Source organism: Staurois parvus, unplaced genomic scaffold (genome assembly GCF_062004578.1).
Source record: "Staurois parvus isolate SC_StPar_1 unplaced genomic scaffold, SC_StPar_1.0 ptg000562l, whole genome shotgun sequence".
Taxonomy (NCBI): Eukaryota; Metazoa; Chordata; class Amphibia; order Anura; family Ranidae; genus Staurois; species Staurois parvus.
In genome coordinates, this window is record NW_028318358.1 from 11,054,165 (window position 1) to 11,079,206 (window position 25,042).

The following is a 25,042-nucleotide window of genomic DNA, read 5'->3' on the forward strand; positions in this document are numbered from 1 at the left end:
GTCCTCATGGTAACCCCTGACGGCACTCCAGGATGCTGGTCTACATAATGGAGGCATAGCTAAAATGCCCAGCCAGTTATCCTACTATGTAGGAAAATAACACATAACATTAGGGAGAGTGGTAATTCCCTCATATACTTTCTGGTCCATTACAGCAGACTCTGTAAGAAAATACCTTTACACTCACGATTAGACATCTTCAGAGAGGGAGAACATTGCAAAAGCTCTGGTGCAGAAAACTCAGCAAAGAATATCCAGACGTACTGGCCTAACCTGATAGTGGAGTCCTGTGCTAACTGACCACTTCTGAAATTCTGCACTGTTTAATGGATAGACTCCCAGAATGTTTAATATCCAGCACTAATCTACTAATAGCCATTGATAGAAAATTAAATAGATAGAAAATATTCTCCTGAGGAAACAAAGCACAACTGGCAAGTTATGTGTTGAATATAGCCTCTAGAGTGCCCAGTGTCCTTTTCTTCTGTAGGCACCAGTATGGTCCTTGGTTGCTTATTACCAGAAAGTTGTGTCTCTCAATAGAGAATAGAGAAAGCCTAGAGATTTAACATTTCCAGAAATTCTGAAGCCATGAGAAAAAAAAACATTTTTAATTTTTTTCCGGAAAAAAATTTAAATTTTTAGAGAAATTGAAAAAACTTTGCCGTGGAGTAGTTTTACAAATTGCAAGTCATTTTGTTACACTGGGAAGGTGAAACGCAGTGTATATAAAAGTATTAAGCTTGATGTAAAAGTATGGCTTATTCAGTAAATAAACTAAACTTGCTTTTTAAATTTTAATCTTTTATAACCATTGGAATAACAAAGACTGTATTTTGTATTTTTGAGATGCAGTGGTTTATAACACTTCCTTACTTGAAGATGCTGCTGGTGAAGAAACACTTTCTGATGATCCAGAAACAGCAGAAAGAGTGCTTCTAGAATGACAACTCTGGAGGGAAAAGCTACTCGCATTTTCATTATGGTCCTCATCATTTCATTCCATAAAGTACTTTAATGTCTGCCCAACACCTCTAGCATGCAAGGATGTGTTTTGTCATCCTTGTAGCATTTGGAAAAGAATATTTCTTCGCACAATATTTGCAAATTGCAGCTTTGCTCTCAGTAGAAATTGCACTGTAGAAATGTTTCCAAATGCTAGATGCTGGTCTCACCATTTTACTGAGAGGATAAAAAACAATGTACTGATGGTGCAGAACATTAATAGGAATAATTTAAAGGTTATAAAGATAAACTCAGTTGTCAGACAAATTACCCTCAATTATCCTTACCTGTCAATTAAGGCCTCAGAGGACAGAAACTATCATCTAATGAAGCCAAACAATCACCCAACTGTAAGAGGTACAAGATGGAGCCCACAAGAAAACTAAACTGGAGCCTTTCCCCTACAGTGCCCCCTAGTGGCAGAAATGCATATTTCTCTCGTTTGAGAACTTAATTGAGAAGTACAGTGTTACTTGAATTGTATTCCAGGATTTGCTTGCCTTCAGGTGAGATAGCTCGCAATAATTCAAGACTTTAGATAAAATATCAGAAATCTTTCATTAAGGTCTTCATGCTATATAGTTTGAATTCTATGTCATAGATATATTATTTATCATTGTAAAAGAACATATTCCACATTTTTCAAATTTTTCTGGAAAAAACCCCAAACATCGGTTTGGGAAAAAACATGTTTTCCTTTTCTTTCTCAGGCCTTCCCATCTCTAGAAAGCACATGTATTTTTGTACATATGAAAATCTAAAATATAAATCATTAAAAGAAATGTTGAAAAAAATGATACACTATATGCATTACCTTGTCACTTTAAGTAATTGCCGAATTAATTGGCCCATATCAGAAATGTAGGGATACAAAGGTATCAGGGCTGAACTGCTGAACACATGGCAAGTCATATGTCTGCTTTCATTTTCTAACTTCCACTAAAGAAAAATCTCCTACAATACAATTGTTTGCAGCGGGCAATACATCCATTGCTTAAGGTGTGCTGATAATGAGACATACAGTATAAGACCATCCGAAGTCACCTCCAAGGCGGAATAAAGGCATGCAGACTACTTATCATCATTTACCTTTGCAGACACTGCCTTGGGACACGACAGGCTCGTTGCAGGCGGCACACAGCCGCTTCTTTCTCAGGCCTTTCTCTTGAAAGATGTGACGCTCACCCCCTGCAGGCTGTAAAGGAAACAAAACTGAGATTAAAGAAGACCACAGACCAAGGATCTAAAAAAGTCAGCATGTAACAAAGTTGCAGCTTGTTTTCCCTTAAAAAAAAAGCTTGTATGGAGTTTAAATACCAAATCACCACTAAAATTGTGGGCTCACAAAACATGCCGCACATACCCACAACAAAAGCATAAGAACGACATGGAAGAGTAACAACAATTTAGCGCCAAACACAGGAACAGACAAGTTGGATTCAAAACATTTTTCCTTTTAGTAATATAAACTTTCTATTGTTTATTAGGTTACATAATTTTAAAGGATGACCAGGCATTCCCAGTTTTTGGGGACAGTGCCTGATTTCAGAGAGCTGTCTTTTGAAAAAGAGTGCCACCATCCACATAGAAGAAAAATATATTTGAAATATATTTTAAAAATATTCTTCCCAAATATATTGCCATGTATTTGAAATGCTACAATTTTGGCCATATTCAATATATTAAAAAAAAAATAAATACATACATATATATATATATATACATAATGCATGTTGAAATGCGTTTTTATTACAAAATATATGAAAAATATTTTTAAATAAGTACATTTCAAATATACTGTATGTCTTTAAAAATACAAATCTACATATTTGGAATGCATTTAAAAATATATGTAAAAATATATGTTAAAATTACTTTTTTATATGTTAAAACAAAACTGAAAAATATGTTTAAAAAATATATATTTTTTAAATATATTCTTCAGATTTTTTTTTTTAATGTATTTTTGAAATGTATTTGTAAAATGTTTTTCATATATTTTGTAATAAAAACGCATTTCAACATGCAGTATACATACATATATATATAGATAGATAGATAGATAGATAGATAGATATACATTTTGAAATATACTGAATATGGCCAAAATTGTAGCATTTCAAATATATGGCAATATATTTGGGAAGAATATTTTAAAAATATATTTCAAATATATTTTTCTTCCATATGGGCAGTCCCTGTTTTTCCAATAATCTTTCCATCTGCAGGACAATCTGCCTTGCGACATTTTGTCAAGTTTTTTTTTAATTGGCTGCCTTTGCCTGGAAAAGGAGGTAGAAATAGGTGGGAGGATGGATGAAGGAGGGGAGCAGAGGAGTGGGTCTGTCTCCTAGCTGTGTCCAGGCCTCATGATGTCACCCAAGGTATGTGCAGTCCTATGAGTGGGCAATAAGGAAGAGAATGAGATGCTGCCATACTCCTGCAGCACAGACTCAAGGCAGTAATTTGTGCATATTTCAGCTTGTCATTAATTCCGACAAAGCTGCTGGCAGCAGGCTGTATGTTGCACCTGTGCCTTTCCACCACCAGAATATTCATGTTTTTTACGCTATATTGGCAAAATAATACCATTTTTGAGCTTCTTTTTTACAGTACCACACTGCACTGCCCTAAAATTTTAATAAAATGTCAAAGCAAAGTACACAAAAAATAAAAACCCAAACCATAACCTCACATTCCCGAACTGCCTCCCATCCCTGCATTCCCAACAATCATTTAGGGGCAATATTTCATTTTGTTTATATAATTTTTGCATGTGGATATCCTACAGATGAGCCACTTCAAGTTTAGCCTTAAGACTTCCCCCAGTCATGTTCCTTAGAAAAATTGTGTATTTATATTGTTGCCTTTTAATCACATTAGAACACCATGTATTTTGGTACTGGTATTGTTTGTTTTTGCATTGGTATATGTTCCACATGGCAGTGTCCAGCAAAGCATTCTTTTTTTTTTCCAAAGCTCGCAAGTTGGCCTTAAAAAGGCCAGAAAAAATAAGAATAATCTCCTAAGAATTTATATCTATAGAATTTGGGCACTATATGGGGGATTTACTGATTTCAAGTGTTTGGCAACAGTCCAGCTCATCACTGGTTGCTGACAAAGACAAAGCTGCCCCTTATTGTGGCATTTCACTGCATTACCCCCCACTCCTCGAAGGTCATGCTGACCTAAAATGATCCACAGGGCAGGCAAGGCAATTCGACTTGGGTACTACCTTTAAAAATCCTAGTCCTAAATACTAACTATTCCTATGCAAAAATGGGTCTCTTTTCAAGGTAAGGCTTCCAGCTCAGACATGACCTTGTGGAGTTGGTGATGGCTACAAGGAGTTCTCTTGGTGTTATGTCTGCAAGGTTCTCTGACATGAAACTGCTTTTTGATTTGGTCTCAACTGAATCCCTGGGTCTTGACACTGTGAAGGAGGGTATAGATAGCATAATGGAAAAAATGGACACTGACATTTTAAAGGAGTTGGACTTCTCACTTAAGTTGAAAAATAGGAAATAATATTTAATACATACAACAGAGTTGTAAAGTAGATCATTAAAATAAAAAGTATTTCTCAAATGCTGAATTCAAATGTGGATGAATTAATGGCAGTCAAGAAGACAATAAAGACGGCCATACATGACCCATACATGATCCAGCGGTTTGAATGAAATAAAATGAATCTATTCACCCTCGAATATGTAGATGAGGGAATCCATCCTGCGGAGCTATTGTATTCTGAAAGAGTTCTCTGTCCTCAGAATATTCTCATCAAAACCTCTGGCTGTAGCCTGCAGCACTGATTGAGCAAAAAAGTTTCCAACAGGTTGGCTAGAAAATTTGGGAGAGATCAACTTCTGTACAAGTCTGCCCATACATGGATCGAAATTAGGTCCATGATGAACTGGTTAAATTTTGATCCATCTATGGCCAGCTTAACCACTTCCCAAAAACCCTATAGCAGAAGCACTGCTACAGGGTGGCAGGGATGCACAAAATCATTTATATATACGTGATTTCGCATTTCCAGGTAGGGGATGCGCGCTCCCTACCTGCGCTGCTATTGGCAAATCAGCATGTCAATCACCGGGTCCCGGCCACCGATTTTCGGCCAGGACTCGTTGATTGTCGGCAGAACAGACAGGGGAGAGGTCTGTATGTAAACAACACAGGTCTCCCCCCTGTCAGCACGAACAGGCTGCTTTGTATTGCTCTGCATAGCAGAGCAATACAAAGCAGCTTGTCTACATAGTAAAACACACACAGCACACTATGTGAAATACACACAGCACACAGTTATCCCTTTGATCGCCCCAGATGTTAACCCCTTCCTGCCCAGTGTCATTAGCACAGTGACAGTGCTTTTTATTAGCACTGATCACTGTATTAGTGTCACTGGAGATGTCAGTGGCAGTTAGTCAGTTCCCCCCCCCAGTGCCAGAATGCCCGCCACAGTTCCACAGTCCCGCAATAAGTCACTGATTGCCACCATTACTAGTAAAAAAATAAATAAATAAAAATTCCAGTATATACACCGCCATTTGTGAACGCTATAACTTTCATGTAAACCAATTAATTTACAGGTATTGGGAATTTTTTTAGCAAAGACATGTAGCAGAATACATTTTGGCCTAAATTTATGAATATGTTTTTAAAAATTTTTTACTGGATATGTTTTATAGGAAAAAGTCAAGAAAACAACACAAATTTCAATTGGGTGCATGACCGCGCAATTGTCAGTTAAAGTAACACAGTATCGCACAGTATGGCCTGGTCAGGAAGGGGGGTAAATCTTCTGGAGGGCAAGTGGTTAAAGAACTGATGGGTCAGCTGAGGTGTAAACTTTTACAAAGCAGTAACACTGGAGAGTCAGCTGAATACAATGAAACACAGGACTATCAAAGGTGATGGCTTCGAGGAATACCAACTTGTTGGTGAGGATTGAGAGAAAAATATCTCTAATGTTTTAAAAGGCAATTTCCAAAGAGCAAGCAGGAACAGATTGCCATAGGAAAAAAAGATAGCAGACCATCCGTGCTATCTGCACATTGGAGAGGGTCTGATCCTTTAAAAGAAAAGAGGCATGGGGGGGATTTACTACAACCAGAGTACTCAGAACCTGGTGCAGTTGTGTGTGGTGGTAGCCAATCAGCTTCTAACTTCAAAGTGACTGGAGAGAAGCGCCTTAGTACTAAACAATTGTAAAGCTGCTATGCACGAATGAGGTACCAATAACCCCTAGAAGACCTTACTAAACATAAAATAAAGTGCAGCGCTAAACATATATAGATAATGACATGTATTCAATCAGTTCGATCAATAAAAAGTCCTCCTCAATTAGGTGACAGAGATTAGGTGCTCAAGTATGCAGGTGACTTGGTTCAGGTATCCGTGCACGAAAGTGATAAAGCAATGCGCACTCACCAGACCCGCATAAAATATGCGCCTTTGTGTATAAATGATCCAGATGTCATCCGATACTGGGTGGTCCTCCCTCAGCTGTGTATGAGGCTGATGATCCTCTCCACTTAGGGGTCCCCCTGGTGTTGGACGTTAAAGGATCTGGTCTGGGTCCCTTCGGTGTATCCAGGAGCAGGTCTCCTTGCTGTTCCTTCATATGTGTGCACAGAGAAACACACATATGAAGGAACAGCAAGGAGACCTGCTCCTGGATACACCGAAGGGACCCAGACCAGATCCTTTAACGTCCAACACCAGGGGGACCCCTAAGTGGAGAGGATCATCAGCCTCATACACAGCTGAGGGAGGACCACCCAGTATCGGATGACATCTGGATCATTTATACACAAAGGCGCATATTTTATGCGGGTCTGGTGAGTGCGCATTGCTTTATCACTTTCGTGCACGGATACCTGAACCAAGTCACCTGAATACCTAAGTCACCTGCATACTTGAGCACCTAATCTCTGTCACCTAATTGAGGAGGACTTTTTATTGATCGAACTGATTGAATACATGTCATTATCTATATATGTTTAGCGCTGCACTTTATTTTATGTTTAGCTTCTAACTTCAGCTTGTTCACATGTATTGGTGTCCAGAAACCAGCAGCAATCTACGCAGCCTGTGCTTGTATTATTTCCAATGGTGATGGCCAGCATGCATTCCAAGCCTCGCTATCGGCCACATGTGACGTCACGGGAACCCAGAAGTGACGGGATCACGCTTCTACGTACGTTTCGCCTGCCGGCATCCTTCCTGAGGACTGGGAGGCCTGATCTAGGAAAGCTTGCTGCTGGTCATCAATATTTATGATTACAAAGCACTATTTGACCAATTTTTTCTAGTGAGTGAGAAATTCACATGGTGAAAGAGGAAATTTTTGGTCTACAGGACATCTTTATGGGACTGTCACTAAATATATGTTCACTTTTCATCATATCGTGTCCAGCATTATCATTTGTTTTATGTTATTGATAGAGTGCCAATTTTTAATCTTTATGCAGCTAGCATTTTTAAACATTTTTTTTACATGTCTTCAGTTACTTCCTGGTTTCTGGCCTAGGCAAATGATGTCATACATCCCAGGAGTCTTCATAACGGGAGGAGGGGTTTTCTCAGCTAAGCATGCCCTCCTGCCTACATGCCTGAGTTAAGGGCAGACAGATTCCAGGAAGTAAATGTTAAATGAACCATGGATGAAGATGGGATGAATTAAGACATGGATGGATGAGGGACTTTGCTTTGAATGTTGAAAATCAATTACCTAATGTTTTTGATTTGTGGTGCTCAAATGCAATGGCGTTCCACTTTAATGATACCTTTAAATAGGTAACCAGTGCTACACAGCACATGTCAAAGTTCAGGTTCTCAGTGCTAAGCACAGCTGGTTAAAATGTAATGATTTAATAAAATTTGAGCATTCCCATCTTCACTGAAGACATGTTTTCAGTAGAAAAGATAAACGGACAGTAAAAATGGGATGATAAATATGCAGTAGTTAAATGATTTTGCACAGCTGCTCAGCTCCAGTGTTTGACGTCAGTAACAAACAATGATGAAGAGGAGGTGACAGGAAGATGTATGCAGACCACTAATTAAGCTGATAGGGGAGCGCTGGGCCAAGCTGTAAGGATATAATGGGACAAACTAAGTCTGTCTTAACTGTTCTCCAGGAACTTATCATTCATTTAAAGATCAGCTAAAAATACAGAGGAGAGGAAAGGATCAGTAGAATCCAAGGAAATTCAGGCCAGAAACAATCTGGTAAGATTTACCAGTCTAAGAAAAATATAGTAAATAAGTGTTCACAGGAGAAGACTTTGCTATGAAGCCATACCCAAGTTACTGACATCCATCTCCACACTGTCTGGACTTTGTCAGGAGGTATGACAAGACTGCAGCCTTTCCGACTGTGAATGGGGCCAAAAGACAATCAGGAGTCCATTTGTAAGCTTCTGTTTACTACTTCAGTCGGGATAACCCCATCTACTTCCATTAATATCCTGGGAGGTATCAGAACAAAGAAGGTAAACTGAAAAGATGTTAGATGGTAATACTTGCTGACCACTGAACATGATTTTCCCACCTGTGAAGCACCATCAGGAAGATATGACTTCCATTATGATCTGTAATTGCTTACAGATCCATCAATGAATTCCCTGACACTTAGCAAATGCAGCAACTATGAGATGGTATGTTCTCTAAGTGCTTACAGATGGGAAAGCTGAAGGTTTGATGGCCTGGTAAACGTAACAAAATTCACAGACTCCTGGAGGAATGCCCATCAAATAATGTTTCTTTCCTTAGCCACCATAGCTGAATTAAAGAGAACCTGTCAGTATACAAATATGGGAACAGACACTGCTGACTTGTTTACAAAGAAGCCACCAGCGTTGTCAAAATTTTCCTTTATTCGCTACCAAAGAGTTAATAATCTGGAGCACGGATATGTATATCTGATGTCACATGCTATGCACATGCGTGTTTCAAGTCATTGTTATGCCAAAAAGAGCATATGCCAGTCTCTGAACTTGTTATATTAAAACAAGTAGTCACCGATTGCCTTTAAAGTCCATTTACAATCAATGAAGTGCACACCTGAAGAAGGACCTTGCCACCTATAAACAGAAAACCCAGGACAGAAGTAGAATGTGATTAATCTTGTTAGAGAAAGGTTAAAGGGAGGGGGTGATAAAGGAGAAGATCAGAGTTCAACTTCAAGGCAAAACTTTCCTGACAGAAGCACAGATAATGCCATTGCTATATTCCATCTGAAAATGCTTTTTGAATGGCTATAGAGTTGACGCAGTGCCTTCAATACCCCGAGTCACAGACCCCTTAAAGCCTGTACACACAATGAGAAAATTGGACGAAAAATACCACGTTTGGGGCAATCGATCAAAATCTGATCATTAGTACACAGCTTTCGAGATCACAACAGTTCATGCAAAATTATCCAAAGAAACGAGCACAAAATGTTTCCTTGTACGATAACAGAACTAAATATTTTTGTTTAATCAGTACAGTATTCGCCCTGTAAAAAATACAGTGACCAAGACCGTGCATGCTTAGAAACAAAAGAATACATTACAATATAATACATTACATCATTGTGAGAGAAGTATGCGAAAAAGAAAAAAAAAACAGACAATCGTCCATTCTCATCGAGTGTACGAGGCTTAAGTGTTCAGATGAAGAAACCAAACCATAATAAAAAATGATATTTTAATAATGATAAATATATGTAATTATTGTATACCAGTGGTCTCCAAATTGCAGCCTGGGGGCCTAATGTGGCCCTTTGCATATATTTATCTGGCTCTTGGGGCACTATTCCTTCTACTGACACCAACGACGGGGCACAAATGTTTCCCCTAATACCAAAGATGAGACATCGGTTACTCCCACTGACATCTGGGCATTTTCTATATCTACTGGCTGGCCCCCTAAAGTCTGAAGCACAGTAAACTGACCCTTACCTGGAAAGTTTGGAAACCTCTGGTCTTTACAAAAGCAAAGTCTGCACATCGTATGTATTCACCGTCTTTTTCATAAAACCCCTAAATAAGCTCTGGTGTAAACAACTGTTTTTAGAAGCATGATCTCAGATATGCCAGAGTTTATTAAGTTTATTACAGAACATCATGACAAACAGCATCATGAAGACCAAGGAACAAGCATAAAATTTTGGAGAAGTATCACTCAGGGTTGGGTTATAAAAAAAGCTATTCCAAACTATAAATACCTCTTGAAGTTGTATTAATCTATTTAAATAAATGTAGTGAACCTGTGACCATGCCTGGCAAAGATCATCCACTATACGTAATGACCAGGTAAAGAGGCTATTAGTCAGAAAGGCAACAAAGAGGCCAACAGCAATTGTGAAGGAGCTGCAGAGACGCACATCAGAGTTGACAGAACGGTTCACTGGACAACTACTGTATAACCTGGGCACTCTACAGTCATGCACAAACAAAAATCCTGTTTTTTTATTATCCTTGCACAGGATTGTGTATTCAAGGTGAACACAGCTTTACATCATTCATTAACTTTTCCAACATGAATATGCTCTACCCTTCAGTGAATTAATTGTGCCACCATCCCAATCAAAATGAAAACTTGTGGCAAGACTTGAAACTTGCCAAAATCCCCATATGATGTATAGTTTTTCTTTTTTCCACATAAGTTCACAATACACTTAGGTCCATATATATTTGGACACAGGTACAATTTTAGTTTTTTGCAGGTATTTACCAAAACATATTCAAACTATAGTTATATAATGAATATGGGCTGAAAGTGCACACTCAGGTTTAATTTGCGGGTATGTACATCCAAATTGGAAGAAGGGTTTAGGAATCACAGCTCTTAAGAGTAGCCATCCCCTCTTTTTTAAGGGACCAAAAGTAATTCAACAATTGAATCAAAAGATGTTTCATGGCCAGGTGTGGGCTACACCTTTATTTCTTGCCTCTGTCCAAATATATATGGACCTAACTGTATGTACTAAAGAGTGCTTATCAGCCCTAGTAATGGCTCTTCCTCAGCTCTGGACGCTGCTTGGATCCAAGTCCGACCACTAATGGTAGATATGAGGAAATGTGCACCAATGCAGCTTCATTCCCATTAATGTGCCTTCTCCAGAGCCAGCAAAGGTTCATGGGGTTAGAGAACTGCACACGCCAAACCTTAGCTGAGACAAGCAAGAGACAATTAAGGTAAAATGGGTTGTAGTGTAAAATCAAAATAGCATTGTGGATTATCAGAGTATCATCTCAAATATATAGTGACCAAAGAGAAAAACTAGTGTGGGACTTTATTTATACTACTGGTAACCACAGCAGATAGAAGACCAGAATAATATATATGAAACTGCATAGCTTTCATGCAAATTTACTTTAGGGCCTTGTCACATCAAATGCAGTCAAGTGCATTTTTTTTCTCCATCAAAAATGCATGGATAGCAGCTTATATGGTTTCCAATAGCATCGTTCACACCACTGTGGTCAGTTGTAGTGAGTTCCAGTTCCAGAAAAAAAAAAGTAGAACATGCTGCATTTTTTCTGCACTGAACTGTACTGGAATGTTGTAAAACGCATCAAAAACTCACCAGAACACACCTCAATGGACCAAAAAACACACGTATTTATTGATGGTGAAGAAAAAAAGAGTGGTAAAATGCACTGGAACGCTTAAAAAAAGCATCAAAACGCACCGAAAACATGACAAAAATGCACATGCAAAAACAAATCCGATTTGCATTGCTATGGTGTGAACCAGCCTAAAAAGAATAAATAATTAACATTCATATATAAAAAAACAGGATAACCACCAATCAGGTGTTCCTGTTACATATTCTTGAGATAGGTCAAAACGTTTCGTGGGTTGTCCCACTTCTTCAGGGCCAAGAAGGGTAATGTGGCAAACAGTAAGTTGCACAAAAAGAGTAGAGTCATTTCCCAGCAGAGATGTCTAGGGGTATAACTTGTCCAGAAATTCAAAAGTCCCTAAAGTTGTGTCAAAATACTATGCTAGCCAGCCCATGGGAGAAACTCCTTCTCATGATATCTTTACATGTAATTAGGCAAGACAGAAAATGTGTCTCCAAATTTATAGGAAAAGCTCCAAAAGATGCCCAACAAAAAAAAAACAGATCACAAAAGCCGTCTTAGTAAGGACTAAGGTGCTATTCTGACAATAATGACTGGGTAGTGCGACTTGTAGTAAGAGACAAGCAAGAACTAATCTGACAGATTTTATCTCAACAAAATTGCATACAGTAGGGTGTGCAGTATGGCAGCATGCATTGTGTTGTGCTTTGTTTTGTACTGCATTGTTGTGTGTTTCCTGCCCATTATTCATTAAACAGAGCAAGTACTTACAAGAGCAGGTCTCCTGTGTTAGGAAACCCCACCAAATTCATTCTGCAAGATTTTTAGGTGCTATGTTCTGTTTTTTTTCCACTGACTTAAATAGACTAAAATGCTAGAACATCCAGGTAGCCATTCTCTACTTAATGTACTGTAGTTGAAAGCAGCACCATGAAAACCATTTTGTTTCCATTGTTCCCATGTTTTGGTGCAGCACTAAAAAGCAGGAAACTACACTCACCGGACACTTGATAAGGTACACCTGTTCATTTGCTTGGTAACACAAATTGCTAATCAGCCAATCACATGGCAGCAACTCAATACATTTCAGCACTTCGACATGGTGTCGACGACTTGCTGAAGTTCAAACGGAGCATCAGAATGGGGAAGAAAGGGGATTTAAGCGACTTTGAACGTGGCATGGTTGTTGGTGCCAGACAGGCTGGTCAGAGTACTTCAAAAACTGCTGATCTACTGGTCTTTTCATGCACAACCATCTCTAGGGTTTACAGAGAATGGTCCAAAAAAGAGAAAATATCCAGTGAGCAGCAGTTGCATGGATGAAAATGCCTTGTTGATGTCAAAAGTCAGAGGAGAATGGGCAGACTGGTTTCTGAGACATTCAGATGGTAGGGTCAGAATTTGGTGTAAACAACATGAAAGCATGAATCCATCCTGCCTTGTATTCATGGTTCAGGCTGGTGGTGGGGATGTAATGGCATGGGGGAGATTTTCACTAGCAAGGTGTACCTAATAAAGTGGCCGGTGAGTGTATACTACATGGCAGTCATTGGGAAGGAGCCATATAGCACTCAAAGGAGCTAAGAGCACCACTTGTTTAGGAAAGGTATTTTATCTGCAAGGCTGTTAAAGTGTATGTCAAGCTAAAAGCTTTTTTTCATAGTTTTAGAGGAAGATTAGAACTTCTGAAAAGTTTATACTGCTATCCAGGGTTCCAAAAGTTTTACCTTTACTTTCTGTCCTGCTGACAACAGTTTCACCAGTCTCTAATATTCTCCCACAATGTATTACATTCTGTGAAAGGAGGAGGAGCATTTGAATTAGAAAATTGAAAGGATCTCCTCTATCCATTCAGAGAATGCACTGCATTGTGGGAAAATAATAATATGCCTGATCTAATTAGCAGAGAGGGCATAAGGAGGAAGGCAAGTGGCACAACCTTTCTCAGAACCAGCACAGGATCTTCACTCTCATAGCACCCAAAGACAGCCATTCAGAACAGAATCCAGCAGATCTGAGGAGGCACAGCAGGAAAGATTTTTACCAAAAGCAGCGTGCAGGAAACAGGATACACACAATTACACATAACTAATATGTTTGATGCTGTATCAACAAAAATGCAGCTTTAAAGTAGACTCAGAGAAGGCAGGGCAGAGATAGTGTTTTCAGACCATTGTGGACTTTCTTCTGCAAATAGATGAGGCAGACCAAGTGCATGTCATTCTCACCTAGATGGGAAAGTGAAAGCAGATACCTGAAACCCCCTCAAAAAAGTTGCAAATGTGTTACAGACTTGGGGAAGAGGATGCATGGTACTTTCCGTTTTGAGTGATGGACTGCCTAACTGCACTGCTGGAATCATGGTTGATCCTTGCTGAAATGACTCAAATTCAAGCCACGAACAGCCCTGCCGACGCCACCCGGCTCGACAGCTTGACTGAGAATTTTAAGTTGGCCAAACAGTGACTGCAGCCAATCAGCTGTCAGAATACAATAGCCAGCAGTGGAAATCCAGCTGAAACAACTGAAATTTATTCCGTGGGCAACCCTGACAACATCACCCAGCACAGCAAATTTTTCAATCAACCTTTGTCAAAGGCTTTACACGGAAGATTCTCAAATAGCACCTGTATCCAATCAGGTGCAGTCACTGTTCAGGTATTCCGACAGCCATGGGTGCCAGCTGTCAGTATACAATAGCTAGCAATGTAGCTTTGTCCATCCACTCTATTTAGCGTCAATATTTCTTGTTCAGCCAGCTGGGGAAATTTTTACGTTGATGGCCAGCTTTAGAGCGCTACTGGTTGGTTACAATATTAAAGATATTCAAGCAAGATTTTGTAGGTATCTGAAAAGTCTGTTTTAATGAAGTCCTCCCAGGCTGCATTTTGCTATTTCAAAAACACAATACATCTGAAATGCATGTAAACCGAACGCACATGACCACGTGCGAACAAGCCCCCAACCCTGTCAACAATTTACTTTGATCTCTGCTGATTAAGAAGACTTAGACCACCCATGCATAGTAATGCAACAGAGAGCATCTCCACTAAAGAATGTCAAGAAAGGATCAGTTTCTTTCTAATCTTCCCTCATAGACACCTTTCTTTAGATTTTGATCAGACATCTTGCTGTCTATACCCTGTTCAACGATAGTCATCCAGAAGACAATAGATATAGGCTCATCACAGATTCCAGCATTACTTCTGATAATAGGGCTGTGTAGGGGGTAACAGGCATGAGAACTCCTCGTTATGCTTCAGAATATTTCTTCCAGGGACACCCATTGCTCTTTTTCTTCTGTAATGGTGACCAAACTTTTCACTGCTCCAATGAAGCATCCATACAGTATATCGGCCAGGGAGATAGACCGTAGTGGTCCAGACATGGAAACGTGCAAGTGAACTAGGACTGCCTGGTATTAACTGTAAAAGTGATGCACACATATAGCCAGCACAGGATTAAACTGGCCCATTTCAGGAAATGGTCTGTAGACTTTTCTACCCATTCACATCACAATTTTACTTTGAAGGTTTAACTTTGACACATACTGTTGTTTCAATAAGTTCTGCAAATAGCACATGGAAATTCTGAACCTGAAAAATCCTGTAAAAGACCCAAAACAAATAGAGGAAATTCTTAGCATAATGCGCCTTTCATCATACCCCTTTACATGGGTGAAATTTTGGGATCATATTTAGACAGAATCATATCTAAGAAAGAAAACAAAATAACCCCAAAACCTCTGAAATGTTTCCAGTGCTTTGCTTTTCAGGATCTGGTTACTTAAGCCCGTGTGAGCATACTTTATGAAATTTTGGTGGGGAACGAAGGCCCACGAATGCTATAAAACTGCCAGGCGTATTTTAATTTCTTGGACTGACCTCCCTATTGGTATTAACTCTTTCCATATGGCCGCATTCACCAAGTAAAATGAAAGAGCCAGCAGTTTCAAATGAATAACTAACATCAGCAACACATTCAAAAGAACATTTCGTTTAGTAAAATATTTTTTGTAGTTAAAAGTCTCGAGTTATAACAACATCGGGTACTGAAAGGATTCAATTTGCACCTGAACTTTATTGGCACCTATGGCATGATCAAGGGTTCACTCTGATCTAAGATCAAATGCTGCACACACACACAGTTTACCGGCTGAATGGCTTTCATTTCCATCCTAGCATTCATCCTCTTCAACTTCTGAGCTCCTTGGATAAGGCAGCATTCACAGAGAACACACACAGGGGCATGAAAAAGGTTGAACAGGTCAGAATCATGTGAAAAGAGGTTGTAGTTCCATCAGAAGACTCGAAAGAACTCTACTAAATCTATCCACAAAGGATATGATAAACGTCAGGCCACAGATGATGTGACTTTCTTGCAACCCATGGTTGCAGGAAAGAAAATTGCTGCATTTCTCCGTGAACACAGTCAGTGTTGATGGGGGAATCTCTCCCATGCAGCTATTGCGTTCGCCTGGTGGGGGGCCCAGTGAACCACCCCTGCCGGGAGAACACAGTGATTGTTGATAGCGGCTACATCTGCTGGCAATAATCACATGCTAGAAAACCAACATGCTGCTTGTACCCCAGTTGATACATGGATCAAATCTCGGCTGGCCCCTGCTGAACTGGCTGAGATTCGAACCATTTATGGCTGGCTTATGGCTAGCCACACACAGTCCTACAGGCTAAATGGGAGAGGAAAAAAGATTCTTCTTCCACGATGAACAGCATGGATGGAGGAATATCCCCTGCAGGCTATTGTATTCCGACAGCCGATACCCCTGCAGCTGTCAGAATACCTGAACAATGACTGCATCTGATTGGATTTTTCATTGCACTTAAATTCACTGCATTACATTTGAATTTTCCACATGGCTTTTGATTTTCAGATGCAGGTTCTTAGAGCCAAGTCACCCACTGCTTGGATTTCGGTGATTCACCAGAAATCGGCTGAAATTCAATCCATGTATGGCCAACATAAGGTAAATTGGACCTACTGACTTATGTTCAGTTGCAAAATTGCAAGTACAAGGGTTATATGGACAGCTTTGATCTCACTCTACTGAAGGGTTCAACCTCATAATGTCTAAGATGTCCAGCAGGTAATTTGGAACAAAATTTTATTAGATTGTAAGCTCTCGTGAGCAGAGCTCTCCTTACCCTCTTGTATTGTATAGTAAATGTACTGTCTTCCTTCCTTCCTTTTGTATAGTGTTGTGTAAACTGTTGGCACTATATAAATCCTGTATAATAATAATAATAATAAGGCTGCAAATGAGCAGCGTGTCAACCAGTAGTTAGAACAGCCAGTAGCATGTGATATTTTTTAAAGTTCTAACTATCCAAAGCTCAGGAAACAGAAAAGAGGACAAAAATAGGTACTATTATTGGCATTACTCCTATGGGGATGTGGTTCCTGTTTTAGGATAGTTACTTGAAAGGATTTGAGCCATATCCTTTTTCCAGTACCTACAGTACATGTGTATTTTGCAATAAAGTTCTGCTTTTAATATACATTGGGTTTTTGTTTGTTTTTTTGTAGGGAAGGGGAAGGGATGTCATTATGTAGTTGTTTGCGGATCTATGTTTTTCAAGTCTAATATCAGATTGAATGGTAAACAGAGTTTGTAAGCGGAAACTAAAGTTTTGCAAATATAATGTACTTTAAAATTTCATTGTGGTGGATGTTAAGTGTAAAAACTTAACTTTCCTTTCATCTTCATTAAACTGATTCTAATTTTTTTTTTCTTTAAAATAACAAACATGTCAAACTTACCTGCTCTGTGCAGTGGTTTTGCAAAGAGCAGTCCTGATCCTTCCCTTCTCAGGTTCCCAGCAGGCGCTCTCCTCCCCTCCACCACGTGCCCACATAGCAAGCCACTTGCTATGTGGCACTCGAGCAGGATTCGGCCCCTCACTTGCTGCTGTCAATCACTGGTTGTAATTGACAGCAACAGCAGCCAATGGCTCCTGCTGCTGTCTCTGAGCCAAAGAGGAGGGAGAGAACATAGAGAGCCTCTGTTGTTGTGCACAGAGCTGGATCAAGATTAGGCTCAGGTAAGTATAAGAAGGGGGGGGGGAAGGCTGCATGCAGAAGATTTTTAACTAGATGCAAAGAATGCATTGAGGTAAAAAAACGTTTTGCTTTTAAAACCAATTTAAGCTCATGCTGAAGTGCAGTCTCTATCTTTGCATATGCTTGATGGCACCTGTGTCTAACAGAGGAGTGTATGGCAGGGTTCCCCCAGACGTTTTGATACATAAGACTTGCTATATAGAAATGTGTATTAGGACTGATATAGGGAACATTGTTTAGGATGTTAAAGTAAATCTATGGTCACAGCATATACTTTCATTTTAACATCAGCATTGTATTAGTAATACAAACAAAATTTATTTTGGACAATTCAATATAAAAACCTTCTTTCATATTGTGAGTAATGCCTGTGTGCTGACCATCTCTGTCCACATCTTCTTAGATTCCCTGCATGCTTTGCAGCTTCTCTTCTGCTGTTTACTTTCAATTTCTAAGGACTACATATCCCATGGTACCTTGCTGCCTGCAAGTTGTGATTCCTGTACTGACTCCGCCTCCTGAAACTCCTCCTCTCAGCACCTCTAGCTCAGAAGGCAGGCTCTGTGAAATGTGTGACACAGCCGTGCTTACCCACAGGGCATAGTGAATATGTGTTACACAATTCAAAGAAGTAAATGTGTGGGGAGCTTCACAAAGTAAATCTACAAACTTCAAGATCCTTCAGATTAACCAGTTCCCGACAGCCCTATAGCAGAACTACTGCTACAGGGCGGCAGAGCTCCGCAAAATTACATATATATACGTGATTTCGCATTTCCAGGTAGGGGGTGCGTGTGCGCGCCTTACCAGCACCGTCATTGGCGGCTACAGCTGTCGATTACCGGGTCCCAGCTGAAGATTCCCCACTGGCACCCAGCGATCGCCGAGTATCACTGTCCGGGGAGAGGTCTGTAGGTAAACAATACAGATGTCTCCCAGTCAGCTCCAGCATGCTGCTTTGTATTGCTCTGCATAGCAGAGCAATACAAAACAGCATGCCTCCCTAGTAAAACACAGTACACAGTAAAACACACACACAGCACACAGTTAACCTTTTGATTCAGCATGCTGCTTTATATTGCTCTTTATAGCAGAGCAATGCAAAACAGCATGCCTCCCTAGAAAAACACAGCACACAGTAAAACACACACACAGCACACAGTTTACCCTTTGATCCAGCATGCCTTTGATCCCTTTGATCCAGCATGCTGCTTTGTATTGCTCTGCATAGCAGAGCAATACAAAACAGCATGCCTCCCTAGTAAAACACAGCACACTTTTTTTTTTTAAAAAACATTTTTACTGGATATTTTTTATATTACAAAGTCAAAAATAGTTTTTTTGTTTATAGCACAAAAAAAAAATGCAGAGGCGATCAAATACAACCGAAAGAAAGCTCCATTTGTGAGAAAAAAAGGACATAAATTTAATTTGGGTGCAGCATTGTATGACTGCGCAATTGTCAGTTAAAATAACGTAGTGCCAGAAAATGGCCTGGTCAGGAAGGGGAGTAAATCCTCTGGAGGGCAAATGATTAATATTAGTAGGCTAGAAATAATTGAAATTCACTGTGGAAACGAACATATAATTATAGATTTTGTCCAAAAATACAATCAGTACATTTCAACTACACTTCACTATATTGCCAAAAGTATTCATATGCCTGCCTTTACACGCACACGAACTATAATGGCATCCCAGTCTTAGTCTGTAGGGTTCAATATTGAGTTGGCCCACCCTTTGTAGCTATAACAGCTTCAACTCCTCTGGGAAGGCTGTCCACAAGGTCCAGTAGTGTGTCTATGGGAATGTTTGACCATTCTTCTAGAAGCACATTTGTGAGGTCTGGCACTAATGTCAGACAAGAAGGCCTGGTTTGCAGTCTCCGCACTAATTCATCCCAAAGGTGTTCTATTGCGCTGAGGTCAGGACTCTGCGCAGGCCAGTCAATTTCCTCTACCCCAAACTTGCTCATCCATGTGTTTATGGACCTTGCTTTGTTCACTGGTGCGCAGTCATGTTGGAACAGGAAGAGGCCATCCCCAAACTGTTCCCACAAAGTTGGGAGCATTAAATTGTCCAAAATGTCTTGGTGTGCTGACACCTTAACAGTTCCCTTCACTGGAACTAAGGGGCCAAGCCAAACCCCTGAAAAGCAACCACACACCATAATCCTCCCTCCACCAAACTTTACACTTGGCACAATGCAGTCAGGCAAGGACCGTTCTCCTGGCAACCGCCAAACCCAGACTTGTTTGCAGAGAAGCATGATTCATCTCTCATAGATTGTACGCCCCTTGAGGGTTAGGGACTGATGTGAATGTACAATATATACTTAAATTGACAGTGCTATATAAGTACCTGTAATAAATAAAATAAATAAATCTCTACAGAGAATATTGACTCTGCAGACAGCTGGCAAATTCTGCACACTGTGACCCCGCTCTGTCACTTTACGTGGCCTACCACTTCGTGGCTGAGTTGCTGTTGTTCCCAGTTGCTTCCACTTTGTTATAATACCACTGTTGACCGTGGAATATTTAGTAGCAAAGATATTTCAAGGATGGACTTATTGCACAGGTGGCAACCTATCACGGTATAATGCTTGAATTCACAGAGCTTCTGAGAGCGACCCATTCTTTCACAAATGTTTGTAGAAACAGTTTGCATGCCTAGGTGCTTAATTTTATACACATGTGGCCATGGAGGAGACTGGAACACTTGAAGCCAATGATTTGGAGGGGTGTCCCAACACTTTTGGCAAAATAGTGTACTTTCACTGTGGGACTTTTTGAATTAAAAACAAGCAGTCAAGTGTGATCACACAAAATCTAACAAAATACCGGGCCTCTTGGCTCACCAGCAGAAGTTGGCTTCCTATTTGTTTTTTGTCAGCCACTAGAACAATTGCTCAGGCATGGAAGCGCCCGTTTGTCCGTATGTCCACTATGATGCTTGATGAACAGATGTCAAGTATTTGTAACGACTCCCAATGGAAATTTTTGAAAATATGGAAGCCGTGATTGCAATATGCCCTTCCCACACTCCCCCCGGCTAGTCTGGGGTTGTGATGTTGCTTGGTACTGGCGTTCCTGAACCCTTGCTCTTTTTATACTCCTCCTTCCTTTTCTATTTCTGTTTGTTTTTGGTGTGGCAGTGGATAGCTGCCTTTAGTTTGAGTTACTGTCGATGTTATACTAATGTTTCTGTCATTTATGTGCCATTGATAGCCCCGGCATGGGCGCACCTTTTGCTCTGTTGGTGTTAGAGCACTGTTTTCTTTATTTTTTTATGTGCAATTGATGGCCTCTGTGTGGACATGTTTTGTTGCTTCTGTCTTTTTTTTAACCATTTGCCGCCTGGCAAAATCCCTCAGCGTTCCGGGTGGACGCCATATGGCGTCCTCCCGGGCATGCGCAGTTTGCGCACCTGCAGAGCCGCACTGCGGCGCGATCTGTCACGAGCTGTGTACCTCGGACACGGCCGATGACAGATCTGAGTACCGGCCCCGTTGCCAGTACTATGTGACCTGCTGTGACCAATCACAGCAGGTCACATGACAGTTGTATACAATGGATGGCTTCATTCATGCCATCCATTGTATACTAGTGTGCCTAGCTGTGAATGGTCACAGCGATCACATGCACAAGCTGGGCCAATCACTGCTAAGCACAAAAATAAAAAACCCTGAATGAATCGATGTCATTCAGGTAAATGCTTGTTTATAGCAAAGTAATTCTTTGCTATAAGCAAATTGCGTAGAAAAAAAAAAAAATACTAATCACTTCCCCAAAGTAGTACAATGTTACTATGGTAACATTGTACTACTTTGGTGATAGTGAAATATGCAAAAAAAAATCTTAACAAAAAGAAAAAAATGTAATAAAAAATTTAAAATAATAAAAAAATTTAAAAAAAGTTTACAAAATTACATTTTTTTTTTCATACTGTTAGTGTCCCTGCTCACCGCCATGCCAGCTATATGATGACGCTGTACTGCACTGGTGACAGTATGTAAAAAAAATAGTGAAAATAATTTTTTTAATTTTTTAATTTTCCGAAAAATTACGACAAAAAAAAACAACTTAAAAAAACTCGCCATGCCTCTTATGAAGTACGTCGGACTGTCTACTTTGCAAACAGTGGTCATTTGGGGATATCTGTACTGTTCTGACATTCTTGGACCTCAAGAAATTAGATTGGCTGTCAGTACTTCAGGATTGATCAATATTCAGATCTATACCATAGTTTGTGAACTCTATAACTTTCCTACAAACTAAAAAATACATCCTAATTTGGGTTATTTTCACCAAAGACATGTAGCAGAATACATTTTGGCCTAAATTTATGAAGAACAATTGTTTATTTGCAAACTTTTATAACAGAAACAAAGAAAGACGTGTTTTTATTTAAAAAATTTCTGTCTTTTTTTGTTAATTTAGCAAAAAATAAAAATCCCAGCGGTGATTAAATACCACCAAAAGAAAGCTCTAGTTTTCTGAAAAAAATGATAACATTTTAGTTTGGCTGAAAAATGGCCTGGGCAGGAAGGGGGTAAAAGTGCCCAGTATTCAAATGGTTAAATGTTTATAAACTAATACAAATCATTGAAATACAAAAAAAATAAAAAATCTAAGAAAATTAAATTTTTACTTGTTAGGTTTCAAAACAAAAGCAGGAAGGTTCATACGTAACAAGTTATGAGGAATGGTTTTCTTGAGGCTCTCTTAAGCGAAAAATCTGTTAGCTATAATCCCCCCTCCTGTTGGTTTTTACAATCCTTTTTTAATAATAAAAAAGTACACTGAAAGAGTTACATAAAAAGGTAACATAAAAAAATATAAAAGTATAGAAGAAAGAGTATATTGGGTGGAAAAGCAAGACAAACATAATGCATTGCCAGTGAATGACATGATGTTTGTTAATAGCCTAAATAGAACTGATTAAAACACATTCCCCTGTAAAACATATTAAAGGTTCTGCTTCATGTAGTGCAATGGACAGTTAACGGGTAACTTTGGTAAGATGTTGCCTAGTGAACCTTAGTTAATAAGTCAACGGCAAACACAAGCAACCGAGAAACAGGACAGGCAATATGTGTTTTTTTTCGTTTTCTGAGTTTATGTATAGAAGCATATCCAGTGTCTGTTTGTGATTTCACATATGAGGCCCAATCTGGGAATCAATAAATAGGAATAAAGATTGTAGACTCCATATACACAATTGTCTCTCTACACACACACTGTTTCCCATATAGGCACTGTTCATCCTACACCTGATCTTCCTACACACACTGTTCTCCCTATAGAAACAGCTCTCCCTATACACAATCCTTTCTATACAGACACTGCTTCCCCTATACACACTGCTCCCCAAACAAATTGTTCCCCATGTACACACTGATCCCTATATAAATATTGCTCCCTCTACACATACAAACACTGCTCCCCGTACACAGACTGCTCCCCATATACACACACTGCTCCCCATATACACACACTGCTCCCCATATACACACACTGCTCCCCAAACAATTTGTTTCCCATGTACACACTGCTCCCTATATAAATATTGCTCCCCTACACATACAAACACTGCTCCCCAAACAAATTGTTCACCATGTACACACTGCTCCCTATATAAATATTGCTCCCCTACACATACAAACACTGCTCCCTCCCAAACAAATTGTTCACCATGTACACACTGCTCCCTATATAAATATTGCTCCCCTACACATACAAACACTGCTCCCTCCCAAACAAATTGTTCCCCATATACACACTGCTCCTTATATAAGTATTGCTTCCCCTACACATACAAACACTGCTCCCCAAAGAAATTGTTCCCCATGTACACACTGCTCCCTATATAAATATTGCTCCCCTACACATACAAACACTGCTCCCCGTACACAGACTGCTCCCCATATACACACACTGCTCCCCATATACAAACACTGCACCCTAAACAAATTGTTCACCATGTACACACTGCTCCTTATATAAATATTGCTCCCCTACACATACAAACACTGCTCCCTCCCAAACAAATTGTCCCCCATGTACACACGGATCCCTATATAAATATTGCTCTCTATACACATACAAACACTGCTCCTCTTACACAGACTGCTCCCCATATACACACTGCTCCCCAAACAAATTGTTCCCCATATACACACTGCTCCCCAAAGAAATTGTTCCCCATGTACACACTGCTCCCTATATAAATATTGCTCCCCTACACACCTACACATATAAACACTGCTCCCCGTACACAGACTGCTCCCCATATACACACACTGCTCCCCATATACAAACACTGCACCCCAAACAAATTGTTCCCCATGTACACACTGCTCCCTATATAAATATTGCTCTCTATACACATACAAACACTGCTTCCCTTACACAGACTGCTCCCCATATACACACACTGCTCCCCATATACACACTGCTCCCCAAAGAAATTGTTCCCCACTTACACACTGCTCCCTATATAAATATTGCTCTCTATACACATACAAACACTGCTCCCCAAAGAAATTGTTCCCCATATACACACTGCTCCCCAAAGAAATTGTTCCCCATATACACACTGCTCCCCAAAGAAATTGTTCCACATATACACACTGCTCCCCAAAGAAATTGTTCCCCATATACACACTGCTCCCTATATAAATATTGCTCCCCTACACATACAATAACTGCACCCCAAACAACTTGTTCCCCATGTACACACTGCTCCCTATATAAATCTTGTTCCCTCTACACATACAAACACTGCTCCCCGTACACAGACTGCTCCCCATATACACACTGCTCCCCGTACACAGACTGCTCCCCATATACACACTGCTCCCCAAACAAACTGTTCCTCATGTACACACTGGTCCTTATACAAATATTGCTCCCCCTATACGTATAAATGCAGCTCCCCCCTACACAGACTACCCCCCATATACACAGTGCTCCCCATAATCGCATGCCTTCAAACACACTGCTCCCCAAGTGCAAGAGGCAGCACCGCACAACCATTTCCTGTCTCTATTTTCTGTCATTCTTCCCCGTTCACAATGCTCCTTTTTTTCAGGTGGTAAGAAGTAACATGATTTCTATAGGAAATTTGGATTGTTTGATTTGTACATCATCACATAAATATTTATTCTGAGAGATTCATGAATTTAGCAACACTAATGAATTGGATTTATTTAGTCATCTTGTTTATTTAAAGTGATATGCGCACCTGTTTCTAAATTGTAAAATATTATATTTACTTGCTTTAACTTTTTTTTGCAGGTGCTTCCTGGTAGGCCTACAACCCAGGAGTCTTGATGGGCATTTTTTTCCTTTCATCTGGAGGAGGGAATG

At 39.8% G+C, this 25,042-nt stretch overlaps 1 protein-coding gene across 3 annotated transcripts in view; it reads right to left on the reverse strand.

The window, feature by feature from the left end:
• The window catches only part of TNS2 (tensin 2), a 257,661-nt gene that overhangs the window by 120,055 nt on the left and 112,564 nt on the right, over nucleotides 1-25,042 (reverse strand). For all 3 annotated transcript variants that reach the window (XM_089691474.1, XM_089691476.1, XM_089691475.1), the window contains exon 2: nucleotides 2,095-2,200. In XM_089691474.1, the coding sequence (XP_089547600.1) occupies nucleotides 2,095-2,200 (106 nt within the window). The remainder of the gene's footprint in view (nucleotides 1-2,094; nucleotides 2,201-25,042) is intronic.